The sequence below is a fragment of the Orcinus orca genome, chromosome X (genome assembly GCF_937001465.1).
Source record: "Orcinus orca chromosome X, mOrcOrc1.1, whole genome shotgun sequence".
In the NCBI taxonomy this organism is placed as follows: Eukaryota; Metazoa; Chordata; class Mammalia; order Artiodactyla; family Delphinidae; genus Orcinus; species Orcinus orca.
The window spans coordinates 84626432-84650285 of NC_064580.1; the positions used below are offsets into that span (position 1 = coordinate 84626432).

General features: G+C 37.1%; 1 protein-coding gene across 3 annotated transcripts in view; it reads left to right on the forward strand.

Moving 5' to 3' along the window:
* DIAPH2 (diaphanous related formin 2) overlaps positions 1–23854 on the forward strand; it is an 893504-nt gene that overhangs the window by 680742 nt on the left and 188908 nt on the right. For all 3 annotated transcript variants that reach the window (XM_049705081.1, XM_033412217.2, XM_049705082.1), the window contains exon 26: positions 11616–11751. In XM_049705081.1, coding sequence (XP_049561038.1) covers positions 11616–11751 — 136 coding nt within the window. The remainder of the gene's footprint in view (positions 1–11615; positions 11752–23854) is intronic.

The following is a 23854-nucleotide window of genomic DNA, read 5'->3' on the forward strand; positions in this document are numbered from 1 at the left end:
AAGTTATAGATTAACTTCCTATAGGCGCCCAAAGCGCTTCGTAGATTTTAATCAAGTTGAGGTCCATAGAGGCATGTCAAACTCAATTGTTTTTCTTTCCCAGATGGAAAGAGGGATACTCCAATACCTACTAAGAAAAATATGTCTGCAGAAACTTGCAGCATTTGAAAACCTCTTCCATGCTCCAGATTGTCGATTAACTTCTAGCTAATCAGAGTTCAGCATTCTAATGGACTGTGACGGGAGAGGCAATTTTTCCTCCAACTTCAGATCCCATGTTTTTGCAGTTGTAAGGCAAATTTTAAAAGAAGGCCTTGGGGATTACATCCAGCCTTCATTATCGGTGCATGACCGCTTTGTAACCAACTGCAAGTTTAATATACAAGGAGATTTGCACATAACAGTCTTCTTTTCTTCCTTCTTCTCATTTTGAATAATTTACCTTTGAGATTTTCTTCACGACCACACTAGTGTGCAAAGATCTGTTTGTCTGTCAAACCTCCTGATATGTACAGCATATGAAAGATGCATTAATTTTTTACTTGTTTCCTAAGGAGGCTGAACAGTAAGCTGGTTGTGCTGAATACAGGAGAGGGCTGCTTTAGTGAACATGTACTGGAATTCACTTAACTGGCTTCCTCTTCTGCAGCAGATCAGTTTCTTCTATGAGTCTCCCCTCTGCCAAGAGGGAGTCATCTATACAAATAAACTCAAGGAACTTTTCATCTACACTTTCCTCCCGAAGCTGAGACGGTTTGGTCTTAAACCAAAAGATCACTGGCAAAGCTGTGTGTTATGAACGTGTGTGGATCATGCAAATATCTCATTCAAAGCAAAGATCTCCTTTTCAAAGTTAGAAAACATCTTTTTCTTTTAACGTTGGAGGTTCTATGTAAACACTCATCTCTACACAAGTGAACTTTCACTGCAGAGTGTGGCGCTATGTCCCTGTGACAAATGTCATGGATTTCAGCCCTCAGAAACACTAAGCATTGGCATTTTTAAGAAAATAAATGTAGAGGTCAGTGAACCACAACCTTTGGATGATTAGGAAAGAAACCCACCATTCGAAGGTGGATGATGCTTATTTCAAGGCCACTCAGATTTTCCACAATAAAGAAATATGAGATGTGTAGGGAATTATGTATAGAGAGGTTCTTGGTAATTTCATGTTTTGAGAATTCCCAGGCTGAAAACTATTATTATGTAAATCGACAAACTCCAGCTTCCAGTTCTTAGAAAACGAGAAGCGTATCTGAAGTTTAACTAGGTTTTGACCTTTTATGTTAGGAAGACTACAGTAGGGAAGAATGGAGCTAGGAAGTTCATTAGGGATTATTTTATGTAAGGTGGTCAGGGAAGTCCTCACTGATTAGGAGACATTGAAGCAGAGACTCGGTAGCCCTGTCTGAGAGCAGAGAGAACACAAGTGGAAAGTCTCTGAGGGAAGTTGACCAGCGGGGATAGAACAGAATGACCCAGAACAAGTAGTGGGGGGACCAGATCATGTCAGGCCTTGTAGGCTGTTGGAAGGGCTTTTTTTCTTCAACTCTGAGTAGGAATAGATGGATTCTCTGACAAACAGACTGAGAGAAAGGAGGAGGAAGGAAGGAGGGGGAATGAGCTGAGGACAGAGCTTTAGGGGAAGGTAAAAATTAAGGGTGGGAGAGGGCAGTGTAGTCGAGGAAGGAAGGAACATAGCATCTTTGGAATCTAAGAGGGCAGAAAATATCTATTTTGTTTGATTTGGTTATGTAGCCTATATCTCTGTGATTCATACCATAGTTACTTAGGTTAGTGAGCACAACTTAAATCTCCATCTAACTACAGTATCAGTACATATGTTCGGTGTCTATTACTGAGACACCTAAGCACTCGAGCAAGCTAATCAAGGTTTCAATTACCCCAGTGAGAAAGTTAGACTTCTCAGTTACAATCACAGTTGACTGGTTGATGAAGTATTCATGAGATCTTCCATAAGAGGAATTTTATAGGTCGCTTGCACCATAATAAGTGGAAATATCTGGGAAAGAAAAAAGTTTAGCAGTATTACGGTGCTGATAGAGTCTTCAAAGGTACTGACTCTCAGTGTGGTTGCTGCAGCTGAAAATTCTTTGCCCTGAGCATTTGTCATGACTCCTTCAATCCAACATGCCCTCTAAACACAGTGAAACTAGAGAAAAGGAACATCTAAAGTTGTTTGATGTTAATTAAAGGGTAGGATTCTTTCCTTTTTTTTAATGGAAAGCCCAAATTTGTGCCCAAATCACTGCTACCATCTTATGTAGGTTTTTCTCTAATCATCTGGTAGTTCAGTTCTTTGTTCAAATACTGAAAAATTCATCTCGGCTCACATTGTCTCTTCCCATTTGTAACCTGCCATGATCATTCTCAAATGGGACTGACAAAGACCTGGAAGAGTAGATGAGTCCAGATTTACTATGACCTTTGGTATTCTTTAGGATTTTCACTCACTTGTACTAACAAATAGGGACCTCGGCCCAAGTTACACATCAGTAGTGGTAACATGTATTGGGATCTGTGTTTCCCAGTAACCCTTACCCTTGGTTACAGGCAAGTGCAGCAAATTGCAGAAATGTCTAGCAGCCAGAACAATTCAAGCAAAGAATGTGGTAGGTATCTACCTATATGAAGCAGAGTAAATGGGAAGGAAGGAGAATTTTGTTAAAGAAAATTTTTTTGGAAAATGATGAAAAGGCATCATACATAGGATTGCCTTTCCTTTTCGTCGTCATGCTCAGCACATCTCTGGGACAAGGAAAGGACATTGCTGCTCTAACCCTAGTTCACTGGTCTGGACCACCTTTCCATCGCTACCTTTTTTGCCTCCTGTTATGCCTGGAATTAAATGAGAACCCCAACCAGCAAAAAGGTTATAATGTTCATCTTCTCTTCTCTTTGAAATCCTCCAGTAGATGGTTTTCCAGTAGGACCAGCAGCCTCCTATGGGTCAGATGGGGAAAGTTTAAGAAAGTTTCGTGAGGCCTGGGGTAGAAGACTGAGTGTAGACTAATTCTCCTTTAAGCAGACCAAGTGAATGACACTCTGAGATAAATACTCACAAAAGAAAGAAAAGCAAACTTCTTATTTCCACATCAAATGGCATTAGAGTATGTGCTTCATTTTCTCAGGGTGATGACAGAACTAACTCCAGATGTTAAACAACAAACAATAACAGCAAAAAAAAAAAAAAAAAAAAAAAAAAATCCACTGCCTTCCCCAGGAAACCTCATCCCTCTGTTTTTGCCACAATCTCATAAGGTGTGTTGAACCTTAAGTAAGACGATCCGTGTATTTCATTATTAGTCTACATAGCAAAATGTTCTATGATGTTTTTGTTTCTTAGATTTGTCAAATACAGTATATAAACCCCAGAATTTTCCCCAAAAAATTATCGTTCATTTTATCTATATCTTTTTTCTCATGGCTCAAGAAGGCAACTTCTGTCATCTGTTCAAAGGTTTGGGGTGTGAGAGAGATTGTGTGTTTCATTTCTTCATAGTATTAACTGATATTGCACGATTTCCATATCAAAAAGGAGTCTTCCTTCTCCCCAGTGCACATGAGCATATGTGAGCCTGCTCCTGGGCTAGAGGAAATGGAGTACAGATCCTGAATTGGTACTGCCCAACTGTGGAATTATATAATAATAATAACCAGCCCATTTACTGCATACTTCTTCTATGTGCCAGGCACTGTGCTTAATTGCTTTCGATGCAATATCACATTAAATCACAAACCAACACTGTGAAGTACAGTTATTTCGTAGATCAGCAGAGCAGGCTTAACACAGTTAAGTAAGTGACCCAAAGTGATAAAGCATGATGGTCGCTAGGCAGCTAGGATTTAAACCGGATCTCTCAGCTCCTAAAGGCCATCCTGTGTTCACAAGGGTATGCCGCTCTACTCAGAGTGTTTGGATTATGGGTCCTGATTTGAGAGGAACAAAATAAATAGGCCTCTTTCCCATTATTTTTACTCTGGGAATAAAATTTCTGGGTCAGGAAACTTTAGAAATCTTATCAACAAGATGCATTAAAAAATGGAGCCTTAGAATCATCATACCTATCGAAGAAAGATAGAAATGTACAGTATCCAAGTCAGCACTTCTTTGATTTAAATTTTAAGTGTTCTATGTTACTTTAAAAGAGGTGATTAAAAGAAACAATTTCAAATTCTAAAGAGGTTAGCATAAAACAGAAAGAAGGTAAAAGAAAAAGAAAGCTCCAAAAGCACTGTTTGAATTAAAGCTAAAAGAGGATCAGGTCCTAGGACAGTTCAAGATAAAAGGTGTGGAGAGAATTTCACCTATTTCACTGAGTTTTCATTAAAGAATTATCTCTCGGTGACTCACATTTAGTGTATAAAAAGATTTTCAATATAATACGTACCAGGTTTCTTTATATTGTTGCCAAATGATTTGACTCAGTACCATCTGCGAATCCTTCTCATATCCCTGATGTATGAAGAAACACTCAGGGGCATGATCACAGTGTGCCTCTGGCACCAATGTTGCCAATTTGTTCACCAGGACATTTCCAATACATTCTTTTAAGGTTATGTAACTCTTTTCTAGCACAGCTTCCGATACTGAAGTGAATCACAATCTTGACAAGTGTATTCACACAGGTACCCAGGATGATCCAAAACTCAAAAGAGAAAAGAATACATTTCTAAGTTTTTCTTTTCATGAGTGCCAAGTGATGGTGATATATATGGATTTTAAAAATTACCTTAGGTGCCAATAATATGGTACAGTTATAAATTATGTTCAGTATGCTTATGAGGGTAGATGGTGTCAAGATGCTACATTTCTAGTCCTGGGTCACATCCTCATGTCTTCCAAAAAAGAGGGAGGGGGTTGTGCAGAATAAACTATTGAAAACACATGAGGTAACATGTGCTTACTGTTTAAACTTTCAGATGTTTCTTTTACACATAATAATCACTGCCATCATGTATTGAGCATTTCTCTGTACCAGGCATCGTCTTCAGTGTTTTATATAAACATTATTTCCCTTAATCTATTTAACAACCCAGCGATTTCAGTAGTAGTGTCTCCATTCTACAGATGTGGAAACTAAAGCTCAGAGAAATGGAGTAACTAACTTGTTCAAGGTCACACAGCTTTTAGGATAAGTGATGGGAGTTTAGATATGAAACCAGGTTAAGGTGACTCCAAGATCCATTTTTCTTCCTAATTGCTCCACTTCTCCATCCCTCAAATATACTTTGGCTTCCAGTGAGATCACAGTGTTCACAAAGTGCTTCTGAAGTCAGCACTGGGATAAAAAGCCATTGAAGGCAATGGGAGTAAGGAAAGGGTTTTGGTGGGAGGTGGTTTTTGTTTTTAAATATCACAAGGTTAGAAGATGCTGGGTTTGTGTAGACCTGACATGAAAGAAGCTGGCATCTGAGCCTCTTGGAATTTTCGAAAAAAGTTTCATCCGTTTCGTAAAGCTTAATTGGAATATATGAGAGGTCTTAGCATTTACATAAGCTTTTTTTTTTTTTTTTTGCATATGACATTTTTAGTCCATAGGTCTCATTTGTTAATTATGCACAACAAGGGAAATAAGATTTGTAATTTATTCATACTTTTCAGTAAGGCAATAGAGTCTTACAATCAGTGAGAGACTTAAAATGAGGTTAGTGAATACATTTTGCAGTAAATCCTAGAGACAATTTTTGTTACATTTTGCTCCTTCTGTGCTTTTTCCTGACTCTTGAAAAATAGATATGCCAGTAAAACTAAGACTTTTTTTCTGTAAACATTTCTTATCTTGTATGAGGTTACTACCAAAAAACTTTCTCAATTAGCAGCATCCTTTTAGCAGAACACAGTTCTGTACATTGACAGAATCTAATCAGCTGGCATTCCCAGCCCTAAGAAATAATGATTGACGCTTACTTGAGAATCATGTTGAAGTAGAGGAGTTAGCATTTTAAAATGTTTAGTGAGGCTTAACAAATATACAGTGTTGTTAACCACAGTCAATTATTTAAAGGTTTTTTAAAAAAAATTCTGAGCTCAAATTTGCTCCTGTTGCTTTTATTCTTTTAATCATTTGGGTTTTGTTTTATAGGAATTAGGGTGAAAAGAATGCATCCCATCCCTCAAAAGGGTTCTCTCCGCATCAGCTTTCACATTTTTGGGAGAGTTAAACAAAGTCTTGAAATTTCCTATCTTGCTCTCTAGTAAAACTAAAGGTTGTTGATATGAAACCATAGTTAAGATTTCCCTTTCTCTTTTTAAATTTATTTCTTAAGGAGAGAGAAGTAAACAGGCACGTGTTTCCCACCCCTAATTTCCTAAAGCCAGAGTCAAAGAGTGAAACCACCAAGAGGAATAGGATGTTCTTTTTAGGCCTTAATGAGGCCTCTTCATGAAGACAGAATTGGTGATATCAGAACTGAATCTTACTCCACAGTCTGTGTTGCTTGAAAAATATATGCCTTTGTAGATGCGTTCATTCATTTCTATTAATGCCAAACCACAGAAATTATTTTCTTCTTCTGTTTCGGTCTCTTTGGGATTGCACATGCCATTTCAAATTGTGTGATTGTTTTGTAGTTAAATTTATTCCTAAAACATTTAAGATGTGAACTGATGAACCTTTTACTTGGTCTGTTTCATTGTTTATAGATTTACATTCATGGTGTTTTAGTAGTGCCAGTTGCAAGTCTACCTTTCATATAGAAATTTAACCTATTCACATATGCCAAATTTCTCTACTAGCGATTTAGTGATATTGTTGACTGATTTTCTTCTACCCTGAATTGCATTAGTTCAGATTTTTATATAAACTATTTTTTTAGTTTTACTCTATTTTTAAGAAAGAAAAAGGAATGAAATGTGAAGAATGCTACAGAAATAGTATGATTCAGGTCCATGAATCACATAATGCCTATCAGTGATCTATATCAACATTTCTGTTCTCAAAATATAGTTTAGATTTGGGCTTTCTTGTGTTTTTATAATTATTCTACTGTCTTCATTACATAATCTTAGTCTATAAAAGGATGCTTATAAAAAATCAACAGTCTTGGGAATAGGATTCCCAAATTTATCACATAAAAATACTGAATGCCCAGTTAAATATGAATTTAGATAAACCATGAAAAAATCTTTTGTTAGCAATGTGTCCCAAATATTACATGATTTTTTTAACATAAATATATCCCAAGTATTGTATGGATAATGAATAATTTTTAGTATCAATGTGTCCCACATATCGCATGAAATTTATTAGTATAAGTATATGCCAAGTATTGAATAGGATATACTTACACTAAAAAAAATGATTCACGGTTTATCTAAATTCAAGTTTAACTGAGTGTCCTGTTTTTTATCTGACAACTCTACTTGGAAGGCATCATGGTAATGTGAGTGAACATATGTGCTTCTGGTACTTAAGTAGCTGTGTAGCTTTGGGCATCTCACTTAACCTACCTCAACCTAAGTTTCAGCATCTGTAAAATGAGAACAAATACTAGGTTTTCTATAAATATTTGAAGTTATTTACTTAAAACACCTGGCACATAATAAATTTCCATTAAACACTAGCTGTTATTATCAGAACAAGGAAGAAATACAAACGCAAGTACCAGTTTTTTCCATCTTCATAATAAATGACAGCACTCAGCAGTTAAATAGCCCATTAGATTGATAATGGAAGAGTCCACCTGATCTCAGGTGGCCTCGGCCTGCAGCGGCTCGGCTCGAAGCAGGCTTTCGGTTCCCGGCCAGAGATTGAGGTCGGGTTTCCTATGGCCAGTTCTTTTGATTTGCCTGGTTCAGAGTCCCTGTTTGGCTCAGGATCCTCCACTGTGTGCGCACGCGTCTCTCAGCCAAGATGGATTCTACCGAAGAGGCCCCACTTACTGTGGGGTGGCGCCCCCTCCCTTTTTGACCTCCAAGGAGCTCTCTAGTTGGGAAGGTTTCCTTGACTTCGAGAATGAGAAAAATGTGGTCTCCTATCTTCTAGCTGGGCAGGGCCCAGCCTCCTCTCTCAATTGTCCTGCTATTCTCATCTTGGAGTATCGGTCCACAGAGAACGAATCTCCAATTGCTTTCCCTGGGTTGCAGGGGGTGGCCCATCTACCTCCTGCCTCACACCCAGATGTTGGTTGATTGTTTACCAGATCAGAGATTTGACTGATAATAGAATGTACACAAGCATTAACCTCCCTTCTCTCCTCTGCTACTCGCCTTCTCTCATGTTACCAAAGATCATGCAACTTGTTAATATCTATCAGAGCCTGAATGTATTGCCTTTGCACATTGTCTTTTTATTCTAAGTTACAATTTTATTTCAATCCTGCCTTTTTCAAACATCTACTTTTTTAAATTGTATTATTTTTTATTGAGATATAATTTACATATCATAAAATTCACCATTGTGCAGTATACAATTCGGTGGTTTTTAGTATGTTCACAAGGTTCTGCAACCATCACCACTACATAATTCCAGAACATTTTCATCATGCCCAGAAAGAAACCCCATTCTCATTAGCAGTCACTCTGCATTCCCCCCTCCTCCTTCCCCTGGCAAACACTAATCTACTTTGTCTCCATGGATTTACCTATTCTGGACATTATATATAAATGGAATCATAACCATATGTGGCCTTTTGTGTCTTCTTTCACTGAGCGTAATATTTTAAGGTTCATCCTTGTTGTGGCATGTATCAGTACTTTATTCTTTTTATGCTTGAATAATATTCCATCATATGGATATATATGTACCACATTTTGTTTATCCATTTATCAGTTGGTGGACATTTGGGTTGTTTCCACTTATCGGCTATTAGAAATGATGCTGCTAATGAACATTCTTGTACAAGTTTTTGTGTGAACACGTGCTTTCTTTTGTCTTGGATATATACCTAGGAGTGGAATTGTTGTGTCATATTATAACTCTATGTTTAGCATTTTGAGGAACTCAGACAGCTTTCCAGGATGACTCATTATTCTACATTCACACCAGCAATACAAAGCGTTCCAATTTCTCCAATTCTTCATTTATTATGATCTGTTTTGTTGTTTTTTATTATAGCCATCCTAGTGTTCATGAAGTGAACTGTGGTTTTGATTTGCAGTTCCCTAGTGATTAATGATGTTGAACATCTTTTCAAATACTTATTGGCTCTTTATCTTCTTTGCAGAAATATCTATTTAAATTGTTTGCCCATTTTTAGTTGGGTTATTTATCATTTTATTGTTGAGTAGTAAGAGTTTTTATATATTCTTATCAGATATATGATTTGCTGATATTTTCTCCCATTCTGTGGGTTATCTCTTCACTCTCTTGACAGTGTTCTTTTTTGTTTTTATTTTTTCCTCCCTTTTGGCCACCCCACACAGCTTGCTGGACCTTAGTTCCCCAACCAGGGATCGAACCTGGGCTCTGGCAGTGAGAGTGCCGCGTCCTAACCACTGGACCCCCAGGGAATTCCCTTGGCAGTGTCCTTCGATGGATAAAAGTTTTTGGTTTTGATGAAGTCTTATTTATCTATTTTTTCCCTTTGGTTGTTTGTGCTTTTGGTGTCATCCACATTGTCTTTCTTCCATGAAGAATAAAACAAACACTAAACCCTGAGAAGAGAGACATGAGTTATTTTCCCAACTTTGCAATTACATAAATGTGTGACCTTAGGCAAGTATTTAAACTCATTCAGAACCCAGTTTCCACATCTGCAAAAAGAAGCTGGATTCAGCAGAGCAGACGATTTGCAATTTGGGGTGAATAAATTAATCTCTATGAAACCCCCTATGTTAGCGGTTCTCAACCTGGGTAACATTTGGCAATCTCTGGAGACGATTTTGGTTGTCAGAACCGGGGAGGGGTGCTACTGGCATCTAGTCAGTAGAGGTCAGGAGTGCTGCTAAATATCTTACAAGACACAGGGTGCTCCCACAACAAAGAATTGTCTTGCCCCAAATGACAGTAGTGCTGAAGCTGAGAAACCCTGTTCTAAAATTATGACTCTATTATTCAAATTTATTTTAAGTGGTAGTCTTTGAGTTTGTCTGCAGGAGCCAGATTATTTTGTGCTCTTAGCCTAATGTTAGATGTACTAGTGTTACAGGGGCAGGAGAAGGGGGAGGTACCAATAATTCTTGCAAGTCAAGAGAATTTTTTTGAAAGTGTTTTCAAGGCTTTTAAAAACTACTATTACCTTTTAATACGAAGAAAAAAATATTTCAATATAGATACCTCCAGGCCAAGGCTTGTAGATGTATTCTTGTTATTGAATCCTTTTCTTTAGGATTTCTGGAACAAAACAGCTTTTGTGAGATAGTTGGTACATGCTGTGAAGTATGTCTGATGAATCATAAGAGGAAAAAAACCCAGAACAACTTAATGGAAGGAACTTGCAGTCGGTGTGTCTCTGCATTACTGATTTCTCTAAAATGACTATTCTCTAAAATACTATTAGTCCAGCAGAACAATTTACTCCAGCGTTCTCCCATACGGTCTACTGGAATGTACTGATTACCTTGAGTTCCACAGATAATCTATCCAAAATAAAATAGACAATAGCTTGAAATATGCTTCAGCACTCTTAAAGATCTTGGCATGTAAAAAGCTATTAAACGTGCAGGTGTTTCTTTCCTGTAATAATATAGATGGAATGGTGACCACCTCCGCCACACCCACCCACCACTATCATTGTCATAGACAAGGTGTTCTAAGTATTTTATAAATGTATCTCATTTTTCTTACAAAAATCTTATCATGTAGTTTAAAAAAAACATTTTTCAGATAAGAGGAAAATGTAAAATAGAGTGGTACAATACCTGCTAAGCCATATTTTCCTATTAAACTTTTTTTTTTTTTTTTTTGCGGTACGCGGGCCTCTCGCTGTTGTGGCCTCTCCCGTTGCGGAGCACAGGCTCCGGTCACGCAGGCTCAGCGACCATGGCTCACGGGCCCAGCCACTCTGCGGCACGCGGGATCCTCCCGGACCAGGACACGAACCCGCGTCCCCTGCATCAGCAGGCGGACTCCCAACCACTGCGCCACCAGGGAAGCCCTAAACTTTTTCTTATGTATCAAAACTATTTCATATTTCAACCACAGAGACAATATATTTATTGTTAAAAAATCTGTGAACATTCATGTTTCGAATTTTCTAGCACCCCAGGTAATAGCAGTTAAAGCCTGAGTTACATATAATTTTTTTTCAAGAAGAATTATCTTACGATTATTTCTTTCTCTCAAAAGTATATGGGGGCTTCCCTGGTGGCGCAGTGGTTGGGAGTCCGCCTGCTGATGCAGGGGACGCGGGTTCGTGTCCTGGTCCGGGAGGATCCCGCGTGCCGCGGAGCGGCTGGGCCCATGAGCCGTGGCTGCTGGGCCTGCGCGTCTGGAGCCTGTGCTCCACAATGGGAGAGGCCACAATAGTGAGAGGCCCACGTACCGCAAAAAAAAAAAAAAAAAAAAAGTATATGAATGTACCTCAAAGCTGCTGTAATACTTTTCCATCTCTGAGCACCCACACTTGTGTGTATAGAATTTTAATGTTGCACAACTCCTCCAATATATACATAATGGAATAATTTTTGTTTAACTTGTTTATTTGTACAGGAAGCAGTGAAAGAAAACAACAAGAGAAAAGAAATGGAAGAGAAGACTAGGAGGGCAAAGCTTGCAAAAGAGAAAGCTGAACAAGAAAAGTTAGAACGCCAGAAGAAAAAGAAACAACTCATTGATATAAACAAAGGTATGAAGTGCTTCCGTTTTTTAAGAAAGAGGTATGAAGTGCAAAATAATTGCACTTAATTATTGATAATTTTGAATTACAAAGTGAATAATGGTTTTGGTAGGAAATTCACAATATTATTAGTTACTTGTATCAAATGTCTTTCATGTTATTATCTGTATTTCTTTTCATCCTGCACTGAACACAGGCTTTCAGATAATCAATGCAAGGTAATATGTTGTTGCAACACTCTTTTTTTCTTCATTTATTTTACCAAATCATATTATGTTCTGGATGAGGCAGTGGTAAGAGAAGAAGAGAGTGAGATGAAAAGAGAAACACTGGTCTGAGGAGATGAGCCTTATGGCTCTAATTTTATTTTGTTGACACATGTCTGTTGACAGTACAGTAATAATTAACACCCTCTCTTGGGGGCTTGAACATTTCAAGTCATAATGGATATTGACAGCACTGTTATAAGTTGCAAAAAAAAATAGGGAGAAGCACCTTGTCCAGCTGTGAGCCTACAAACAAAATACTGATATATCCACATAGTATAAAGTAAGTTGTTTTCTTGGTTAGCAAGAATGACTGTATAGTAAAGGTGGATTTTTTTGGTTTGGTTTGGTTTGGTTTGGTTTTCTTTTTAAAGAAGAGAGGGTAAGGAAAGAAAGTGATCAGCACCAGGTAGCTGCAACTTAAGAATGCAAAAGAATAGCCTTTGCCGCTGAGGGTTAGAGAATTGAAAAACAAAACAAAATCTGAACAAGATGCAAGATAATATGATTAATATGGACCACCTATTTCTAAGTATAATGATATTAAAAATTGCAAGCACTGTATAATGTTGACTGTGTGCCATATTTTAAGTAAGTTAATCTTCATAACATCTCTGTGAGGTAGGTACTATTATTATCTCATTTTACAGATGAGGAAACTGAAGCTCATAAAAATTAAGGAACTTGCCAAGGTCACACAAATGGAAGTATTAGCAGCAAGATTAAAATCTAAGTAGTCTGGCAATAGAATCTTTGCACTTATAAATGCCATTGTCAAATAATAATAACAATAACAACAACAGCAACAGCTAACATATAGTACTTACTGTGTACTAAGAACTGTTCTAGGAATTTTATGCATTTGAACATATTTAATCCTCATAAAACCCTAGTAGGAGGGTGCTACTATCTCATTTTTAGATGAGGAAACAGACACAGAGAAGTTAAGTGAGTTGCCCAAGTTAACAAAAATAGTAAGAGGTAGAACCAAGATCTGAGCCTAGGCAGTCTGTGGCCAAAGTTAATTATTAATTATTATTACATATTGTTAATCATAGTCAGTTACTCTGTAGTAATGTCTCTTAATGGCGAATCTTCTGAAATAATATCTATACCATTCTTCTTCATATCTCTAAAATACATAAAATTTTTCAGGAATTGACTGCAGTTTATCTTTTTACCCAGGAAATAAATATAATTTTAAAAGATGAGAAAAGTATATAGAAGGGATACAACAAGGTCCTACTGTATAGCACAGGGAGCTATATTCAGTAGCCTATTAAAAACCATAATGGAAAAGAATATGAAAAAGAATATATATATATATATATTTTTTTTTTTAATAAATGGCTATGATTTACTCGGGGGAAAATGGAGCACGACAGTACTTGTAAGCCACTACACAGATGTGCCAACATCCCCAATTTTATAAGTGAGGCAGAATCTCAGTGCAACATTTGGGTCTTGCAAATACAAACACACACACACTCACACATACACTCACATACACACACACTTCAAGGTACCCACCTGTAATACTGAAGGTGTGGAGATTGAGGTGTTTTTCACTCCAGTGTTTCTTTGCTGATTCATGCCCACGCCATAAAATCCATGTTAAAGGCGAGGTCTTTCCCCGAACTTGATTATTTTCTGTCTCCTTGGATTGGGTGGGACATATCTCACTCAATTAGGAAAAGTACTAGAGCACAGTATTTGTAGGAAGTTCTCGCTTAATAGGTGATGGAGTCAGTAGAACTGTGCTGAATGTTAGTTCCCTTATGTGCATGAAGGAGTACTGAGAGAAGAGGCTGGAAGAGGTACAGGACAGACTGTGCATTCACTTGGCTATGCTAAGGGTCTTACCCTGAGAGCTGTGGGAAACCTATGAATGTTTCTAAATGGGAAAGTGATATGCTTTTTTCTTAGAAAGATCATTTTGACAGAAGCATAGAGAATGGACTGGAAAGGCAACAGCCTGAGACAACAGAGGTTAAGAGGTTATCATTGTCCTGACAAGAGATGATGGTGGCCTGAACTAATGCAGTGGTAGTGAGGTTACAGAAGTCACCAATAAGAGGTGTATTAGATTCTCTAGGTTGTGGATATGCAGAGACAGGTCTATCTTAAGGAATTGGCTTGCATGATTATGGAAGCTTGCAAGTCCAAAATCTGCAGGGTAGGATGGCAGCCTGGAGACCCAGGGAAGAACCAGTGTTGCAGTTCAAGTCCAAGGGCAGTCTGCTGGTAGAATTCCCTCTTGCTCAGGGGAGATCAGTTTTTTGATCTATTCAGGCCTTCAGCTGATTAGATGAGGCCCACCTACATTACAGAGGGCAATCTGCTTTACTCAAAATCCACTGATTTAAATGTTTATCTCATCCAAAAACACCCTCAGAAAAACATCCGGAGTAATGTTTAAACAAATATCTGGACACCATGGCCCAGCCAAGCTGACACATAAAATTAACCATCACCAGAGGGTTGTTAAAAGGTAGAACTGACTGACCCTGATGATTTTAGAAGTGGGAATTAATTGAAGGAAGCATTAAAGAAGGTGGTACTCTTCATAAAGAAAAAACAGTTCAAGAATAGAGCAGACTTTATCAGGAGGGTTATAATGATTAGTGACATTTTGAAGCTGTTTCATTTTCAGAAACCTTGTAAAGATGGGAAATGTCTAAGAAGCCATTGTGTGTGTGTGTGTGTATGAAACTCAGGAAAGAGGTTTAGACTAGACAGACAGACTTGGGGATCATTGATTTTTGATGATTAAAGTTAGGGTATATTAGTTTGCTAGGGCTTCTGTAACAAAGTACCACAAACTGGATGGCTTAGGACAACTGGAATTTATTGTCTCACAGTTCTGGAGGACAGACGCCTGAAATCAAGGTGTAGGCAGTGTCCTGCTCTTTCTGAAGACACTAGGGAAGGACCCATTCCAGGCCTCTCTCCTAGCTTCTGTTAGTTCCTTGGCTTATGGCAGCATAACTTCAATGGTCACATGGCATTCTCCCTGTGTGCACGTCTGTCTCTTCACATGGTGTTCTTTTTATTAGGACACTAGTCATGTTGGATTAGGGGTCCAACCTAGTCTAGTTTAAATTCACCTTAATTAATTACACAATTTATCTTATAACATATGAGTTTGAATGAGATCACAGGGTAAAGTATAAATCAGAAGTTCTGAAAGTATTTGGTCTCAGAACCCATTTACACTCTTAAAAATTATTGAGGACCTCCAATACCTTTTGCTTATTTGGGTTATACGTATTGACATTTATTATATTAGAATTTAAGCGGAGACATAGTAAATAAAATTATTTAAGAAATAATTTTAAAAGTATTTATTAATTCTATTAAAATAAACTATTATGTGTTAAATAACTTTTTTTTTATGAAGTGTAGCTTTATCTTCCAAAATCTCCCCTTCAAAAAACTTAGTAAGAAGAGAAAAAAATAGTGTTGTAAATCTCTTCAAAATCTGGCTTAATGAAAGACAGCTTGATTCTCATACCTGATTCTACATTCGGTCTAATGCGATATTGTTCATCATGTAGCTTCTAGAAAGCACTATACACTCATGAAAGAATGAGAGAGAAAAAGGCAAAAATGCGTCAGTATTCTTATGAAGATAGTTTCAACCTTGCAGATCTGAAATGATCTCAGAGGTCTCCACAAGTTCCCAGATTACACTTTTGAGACTCTCCGGGGTGAATAGTGAAAAGAGGAAGGAGTCAAGGCAGAGTCTGTCCAGTTTTGTTCCGAGAACTTAATCTTGTTCCCACATCACACTGCCCCCCTCCCCGACCTCCACCCCAAGTATGTATCAAGCTTTCACTATTTCCTTAAAAACATACCTACAATAGAAAGAAAAAAAGAAAGAACCTATTTTGATTGTGTCTATAATATGTATATATTTTCATTTGCCAAGATTTGATTGATGACCTCTTCAAACATCATTGAAGGCATAGTATATAGATCCAAATAAGTCTTTTATGCAAATGCTTAGCTGAGTGATCTGAATGCGAAAGACACACTTTAAAATAGGATTAATCTTTTGTATACTCTTACCATATCTCTATTTACAGATCAATTAAATAATAAACTTCACCATTAGGTTCTTGATTTGTGGCCCATATGTGGCAAGTACTTATTATTATTGTTTTTTATTGTAATATTATTTTACACTTAAGAGTATATGTTTGTTAGTACTTATAAATATGTTTTAAAAGGAGATCCTTCCATTGAAATTGTATAGTCTTAAGAAGATGAAAAGATGCAGAAAAGAAAGAATAAGAACAGAGTTGGGTAATTGGGTGTCAAGATGGAGCTCAGTATCAGTGAGTTTCTTAGTATCTTATAAAAGATGCTGTTGTTAACTAGGTGGAAGTCAGTTGCAGATATTCTGAGAGCCTGGGAGGAGGCATGATGGAGCTACATAAAAGGTGAATCCATGTTAGAAATGAGAACGAGGTGCCATAGAGAACTTTGAAATGTGTCCAACTAGAATGGTGTTATCCACTTTCCACTGAAAGAGAACTGATATAGAACATTTGATTGCCATTGTGAGATACATATAATTTAAACTGTAGAGATTGTTCATGCACATGTGACTAGAGATACATACCATTGGAACCCGGGGATCTGACCTATAACAAAGGTAGTCAAGTAAAGAGTCTCTTGGGTAAAGAAAGCCACTTGAAAATTACAAACAACTTTGAAAACACAAATACCCTTTCTGTAAAGTTTCTATTTCATATCAACTTAGCAAAATTGCCAACCCCTCCCTTTTAAAAAATCTCCTGTGATCCCATATAACTAATAAGTAACAACAACAATATATATTTATCTGGCATGCAAAATTATATGCATTCATCATGAGGAAATATTCTGGAATCTAATTATTCAGAAGAATAATAGGATAAAGCAACCACAAAAGATTATTTCTATAATCTAGATGTGATCAGCTGAGCTCAGAATTAAGTAAAGAGATCATGGAAACCAAGCAGCCAGAGAGTTATACCTTTTCAGTTAAATCCATTAAAAAATGCCATGTTTCATGGCTCCATTTTGAAAGAATTAGAGATCCAAAGTCAAAGGCCATGATAAGAAATAGTATTTTTTTAATTGTAAAAGAGAAAAAAGACATGGTTATATATTAAAGAGACCATCATTTGCAAACATTAAGTGGCATGCCTAAAAAGTTATTAAAGTCTGTACATTAAAAAAGTGGAGATCAGTCCTAGCTCTGCCACCTACTCACTTTATGACCTTGTTCTGTTCCTTCATCTCTTCATGCCTCAGTTACCTCATCTGTAATGGAGGATAATGACATTTACCTCCTATCATTTTAGTGAGGATTAAATGAGATAATTAAGTACAGTATATAACAAAGGGCCTAGAATATTCTTGCTGCTGCTGATGGAAGAGTCATTTTGTGCTCATTGGAGAATCAGAAAAAAGTTCAAGACAGTTCAAGACATAGTCCCCATCCTTTCTAGTTTACAATTTTGTCATAGAGATGTGTAGGGGAAGAGAAACTGTTCATTGGCTGGGGCCCTGTAAACTACACTGACAAAAGACAGGTTAGCAGGAGAAAAATGAACAGATTTATTAATACATGCATCGTGCATACACCTGGCAGCATTCGGTGATGAGTAACTCAGAGGGGTGCTTAGAACGTGGGCTTATATAGCATCTTAGCAAAAGAATAATACATTTTGAGAAGTTTTTAGATGAGACAAAGGAAGAGGACTTTGAGTTTCTAGTGTGGCAAATTGTGGGAAGATAAATATATGGGGGTACTAATGGAAGATAAGGGCTAGTTAGTAAATTCTTATGTAGGTTCCTCTGGTGCCATTTCTGGACGGATAAGAGTCTACCTAGAGTAGTCTCTGGCGAATAACTTCTGTTATTCCTGGTAAAGAGTAATAGAGGGACACCTTTACAAATTTATATCCTGCTTTTAAGGAAATAGCTAGAGGGCCGAGAGCTTTTCTGCTATCTGCTTCTTCTCACTTACCTTCAGCTCGAAATAATCCTTATGCCAAAGTGGCATATCTTTGGGTGACATATTCTGCTACTCTTCAGATGTAATAAAGCTGAACCAGCAAACAGTGTACCGATAAATAATAGAGATCATTTCGAACTATGTAAAATGGGAGATCAATGAGATCTGGTAAAATGACGTAAGGCTTCGTGGAGAAGGCTAAATATGGTCTCTGAATGTATCCGTTGAACTAGATGCTGAAGGATGGGTAATATTTAGCTAAAGCAGGGGCGAGACTATTCAAGTAAATGGGACTAACGTCAGCAGTGGTGCACGTCAGCACGGAAGGCAACAGGCCTCACAGAAGGCACAGGCCTCTGTTCAGTGACCCACAGGGAAGTACATCAAAATGATGACAAGGACAGGTCCTAAGTTCAGGTCTCAGATCTACAACTGAGTAGCCATATAATCTCTGACAAGGTATTTCATCTCTCTGTGCCATAAGTTCCTGCTCTATAAAATGGAATAGTAAAACGTTCCCTTGTTATTGTGAGGGTTAAATGAGGTAACCCACAGAGACTGGTGTTACTAATACTCTAGTCTATCCATTACATGTTGATGTCATTGGTCTCTGATGAATAGTTCAATGTTCAGTAAATATTTTCTCATATTGTCATTGTCCTCGTTGTCGTCGTTGGCAGAGGAGGGTTTGAACTGGGAAACTGTTGGAAAAGTAGGAAGACTGTTGGAAAGACTGTGAAGAGCCTTCCAAGTCAGATGGGAGGTTGTGATGCGATGAGGTAGGAGAGCCAAATTGATTATAGGAATTTGTTCAGGGATCACCCGGGTAGTGAGACAGAATACAAGAAAGGAAAGGTGAACACAAGGTAGATGTAGCTGGAAAAGAACAATGAAAGGTGAAAAAAAAAGGAGTTAGCTCATAGCTAATGCTCTCTTCAAAGGAGTTTCAACCTGTGGCAGTTTAAGAAGGTGGTAACAGGAAAGAAAAATTTCATAAAAGAGATGGAAAAAAAGGCAGTGGGAGTTGGAAGCAGTGCATTTACTGATGGCCTAGACTTTTTTTAAGAACAGCAAGGTTTCATCAATATATAACTATGTATTAATATTTTTTGACATATTAGGTTATTTCATTCATCCAACCAACATTTATTGCACCATTTCCCAAATAATTATAATTAAAGCATGCACAGTAATACACCATTTATTTAAATGTAAAATTGAGAAAGCTAATTTAAATGCAGCAAAAGTATGCTAAATCAATAAATGTACTCTAAAATGTGTGTAATAGTATGTAAACTGTGCAAAGTACTTGGCATAATCTATGTTCTCCAACCTTTGATTATATTAATATAGATGATAATTAACTTAGGGATCACGAAAAATAAATTAATTAATTCTGTAGGTAAAGTAAGAAAGCTTACTGAATATTTGTAATATTGGTGAATAAATCTCTTTTCATGTTTCTGGAAGTCAGCAAATTAATTGCAAGGACTTGGAGGAAGCAATAAAAAGAAGTGCATTTAAAAAAGGGTGTTTTGAGATATGGGGAGGGGGAAGGGTAAGGTGTGACAAAGCGAGAGAGAGGCATGGACATGTATACACTACCAAACGTAAGGTAGATAGCTAGTGGGAAGCAGCCGCATAGCACAGGGATATTGGCTCGGTGCTTTGTGACCGCCTGGAGGGGTGGGATAGGGAGGGTGGGAGGGAGGGAGACGCAAGAGGGAAGACATATGGGAACATATGTATATGTATAACTGATTCACTTTGTTATAAAGCAGAAACTAACACACCATTGTAAAGCAATTATACTCCAATAAAGATGTAAAAAAAAAAAAGGGTGTTTTGAAATTGGAAACTCCAAATGTGATTCTTATGCAAATATTATTTAATCAGGAACAGTTTTGCTCCTCCTTATATAAGATTATATGAAAATTAGAATTGCCTATTTACTTCTAGTATGATGATAAAGATAGCTACCTGAGTCAGATTTGATGATAAATCAGTCTTCTGAGAGTGAATAAGCAAATTTTAACCAGTAAACCTAAACATTTAAGCTCTGTCATTAGTGGTGAATAGCAGTTTTATTTTTCTGTTTTCCAAGTTTTAAAATAATTACATCTTATAAGTGAATTAATTCATTTCACATTACATTATTTTAATCTGAATAGATCAAAATTATGTTTCCTAATGTCATACCCCAGGCATTAAATTATGGTAGCCAGTAGTATAGATTTGAATACCCATAAATAACGGAATTGATCCCAAGTAGTATTAAAGCGCCCCCGATAATATTGGGTTGGCCAAAAAGTTCGGTCAGGTTTTTCTGTAAGATGTTACGGAAAAACCCGACCGAACTTTTTGTCTACCCCTATATAAATTCCTGAGACAAAATGGGTACCACCATTCCGGCATATTTTACAAATGGTAGTGAGCAGCTCATAGATGCTAATGCAAAACTAAATATTGACCTAATAAGCCCTATTTATGAAGAAATAAAAGACTATCTGGTTGATATTCCATTTATTTAAATTGCCTTGCTCCCTATATCAGCAAACATTTCAAGAAATCTGTTTATTCAAAATTAGAACTTTTTCTCTTTGTTCTCTAGGTTTGTTTTTTTCAGTGGAAATATGTGGTGTGTGAGTGTGTGTGTTGAGCAATTCACCTAACCCCTCTGACCCTCAGCTTCCTTGCCTATAAAACAGAGGAAAGAATGGCATCCACCTCCCAGGATTTTCATAAGAATGAAATGAGACAATACGTACAAATCTCTTAGCAGTTGCTTGGTACACGGTTAGCACTTAATAAGTGTTAAATGTTGTTATCCCCTTAATAATAATAGTTATTTCAGTGAACATATCATGGAAAACGGTTAATAGCAATAATCACTACAATAAAATCTTAGTTGACTAGAAATGCCTAGGGGAAGAGGTGTTTTGACTAATCTGATTCTGTAATTATAAGAAAGCCATTTGGGCATCAGTCTTTATCATTCATAATCTTTCTGAACTCAGTGCACAACCCTCCTCTGACTCACCCAAATACCTTCCCCCAACCCCCAGTATTTTTGGCTTCACATTTTACACAGGTGAAAATGTGCCACACATAGTGTTTAAATATAGGTTTGTACATACAGTCAGCCCACAATATATAGATCATTGGTAAATCAATAGAACTTTGTTATTGTCTCTGGACCTGTATTCAGAGCATGAGTGATCATTGCAAACAAGTGTTGGAGAGTGGGCTTCATCTGTTCTAATTCCAGAATACACTCTAGATTAATCGAAAGTTCTAGTTATTTTTCCAGTAGTCTATTTGAGCCACTTATCACTAGTAATTTTTTTCTGACCTCATGGTAGAATAATTACATTTCTGGCATCAGTTCACTGGAAATAAGTGCTAAACTCTGATTCTGTCTGCCTTAGCAGTAAAACAAATTTCTACACCAACTAAAAGTATTCTTTTAAATGGGAGACAAAAATAAATATGCAAAACAAGATAGGTAATACACTTTAGATCTCATTAAGAGTTCTTACATTCTAAATGCAGAAACTCCGATTTGCAAAAACTCTAAGAACTGTCTTCAGTGTGTTGAGCATTTAACAAGATTTCGTCAGTTCTTATGTAGAAGATGAGTACTGCTGGCAGTTACAAATTTGGCTTTTCTCTACAGTATGTGCTTGTTGCCGTGTATGCCTTATGTAACTTCACTAGCCAGAAAACCATGAAAATATTGGAGCAGGTGGGTGAAAACAATCAAATTGACTACATAAGAAATGACCAAAACACATTGTAGATGGCCTAATCATTTATTAGAAACATGCTTCGGTTCCATATTTCAGTATTCTAATTCTTATTACAAAAGTGTCAAATGAATAACAGCTGTTATATACCAACATTGCAATTAACTTGGCTGTGTTCTCAGTCAAATGCATTTAGAGTCACATCAGTAATTACACCTAACAGCTTCATAGAACCAATAAGCTGCACTGGACCCAGCTGAGTCTCTAATGACTTCTTTTTCTTTGAATATTATATTTGTTCCACCCACATTGAATCCCTGAGCCCCAGGGCTGCTTCAGAATCAGGGCAAAATCTATTGTTACACTAAATGTGTGAAAGGCTTATTATGGATGAAAACCTTTCAGTGATTTTTAATTTAATTCTGCAAGTGTTTATTGATTGCCCACAGTGTGCTGAGCAGGGTGACACACCCTAATCATAGTATTGTTGTCTGTTAACTCAGCACCATTAGCCTACTTAAGGGGTTACTAACCGTCAGCCTCTCTGCCTCTGTGTGTGTCTTTTCTGTAAGAAATAATGGCTCTTGCTGCAGATGTATGTATGTATGTGTGTGTGTGTGTGTATCCACTCACACAGGACCATGTGCAGCATATAGCATGTATATTTCATTTTTTTCACATATTTTAATATATGAAAAATTCTATTTTTCTTCTTTATGTCTAATCAAGCCTCAGTCCTTCAGTCACTCCCTTCACACATGAACAATCTATAAAGTATATGATATCTTGACTAGTTAGAAAAACATGGGAAAAAAAGATCTTAGTTTAAGAAAGCAGTTATGCCTTTGTTATAATGGTATTAGAAACACATTATAACCTAAACTTAGAATACCTGATTGTCATCTAAATCAACAATTGGCTTTATATACTATTTCATAGTAGCTCAGAAGATGATGGCATGATTCATTTGGGAAGGAAAAAATAATTATCCTTTTAAATGTGCAATTAACTATGGATACGATAATGCTTTTATTTGTTTGAACCAGTATTGGAATCTACTCTAAATGTACATTATATATAAAAAATAAAATATCTCTTCATCAGAGGAGATATTTTAGAGGTCCTGATTTTGATTTAGTCTTTTACATTTGCTGAGCCCTGGAGAGGGCTGCCTAGGAATTACTTAGAGCATCGCTAAGCAGGATGTATGGCTATAGGTCTAGGGAGTTGCAGGCATAGCCCTGCTGAGGGTGGGACAGGGTCCCAGGGGTTCTTTACAGACCTTTATGGTTCTGTGGTAGAAGAACCGCATACTGGGTTAGGCTGTGCTGTAATCTGAAAATCAGAATACCTTGTTTTGTTTAAGCGTTTAGTCTCCCATTTTTATAACGTAACTCCGACCCCAATTTATTTTTTAATTTATTAATTGAAATATAGTTGATTTACAATGTTGTGTTAGTTTCAGGTGTACAGCAAAGAGATTCAATTACACATATATATGTGTTCTTTTTCAGATTCTTTTCCATTATAGGTTATTACAAGATATGGACTATGTAGTTCCCTGTGCTATACAGTAGGTCCTTGTTTATCTATTTAATATATAGTAGTGTGTATCTGTTAATCCCAAACTCCAAATTTATCCCCCCACCCCAATTTTTAAGCTAATCATTTTATGTAGTTGAATGTCTGAAGTTGAAGTTTTCCAAATTTCCTGTTTGTCTCACCAATATGTACACATTCCTGGTTTGAGTTGCTACCTCATCTGATTTTCTAGAACAGTATTTCTGTGAAAGGAAAATGTGTTCCCTCTAGTCCTCTTTTGTCGAAAACCCTTTGCACTTCCTTTCTTTTGCCAATTGAACCTTTTTTGAAATGCATCAGTAGGGAGAGCTTGCCTAGCCTTTGCTAGACAAGAGTAGCTGTAGGTGCATTTAAACAATCCAACTTGAAAAGGGGATTTCTCTCTTTTTATTTGAAAACAATTGAAAATGAAAGGTGTGTGTCTCAGGATAGAGTGCTTAACCGAACTTGCTCTACTGCACTTCAGTATGGTATATGAAACTGCCTCCCCTGTGTCTTTCCCCAGTGTT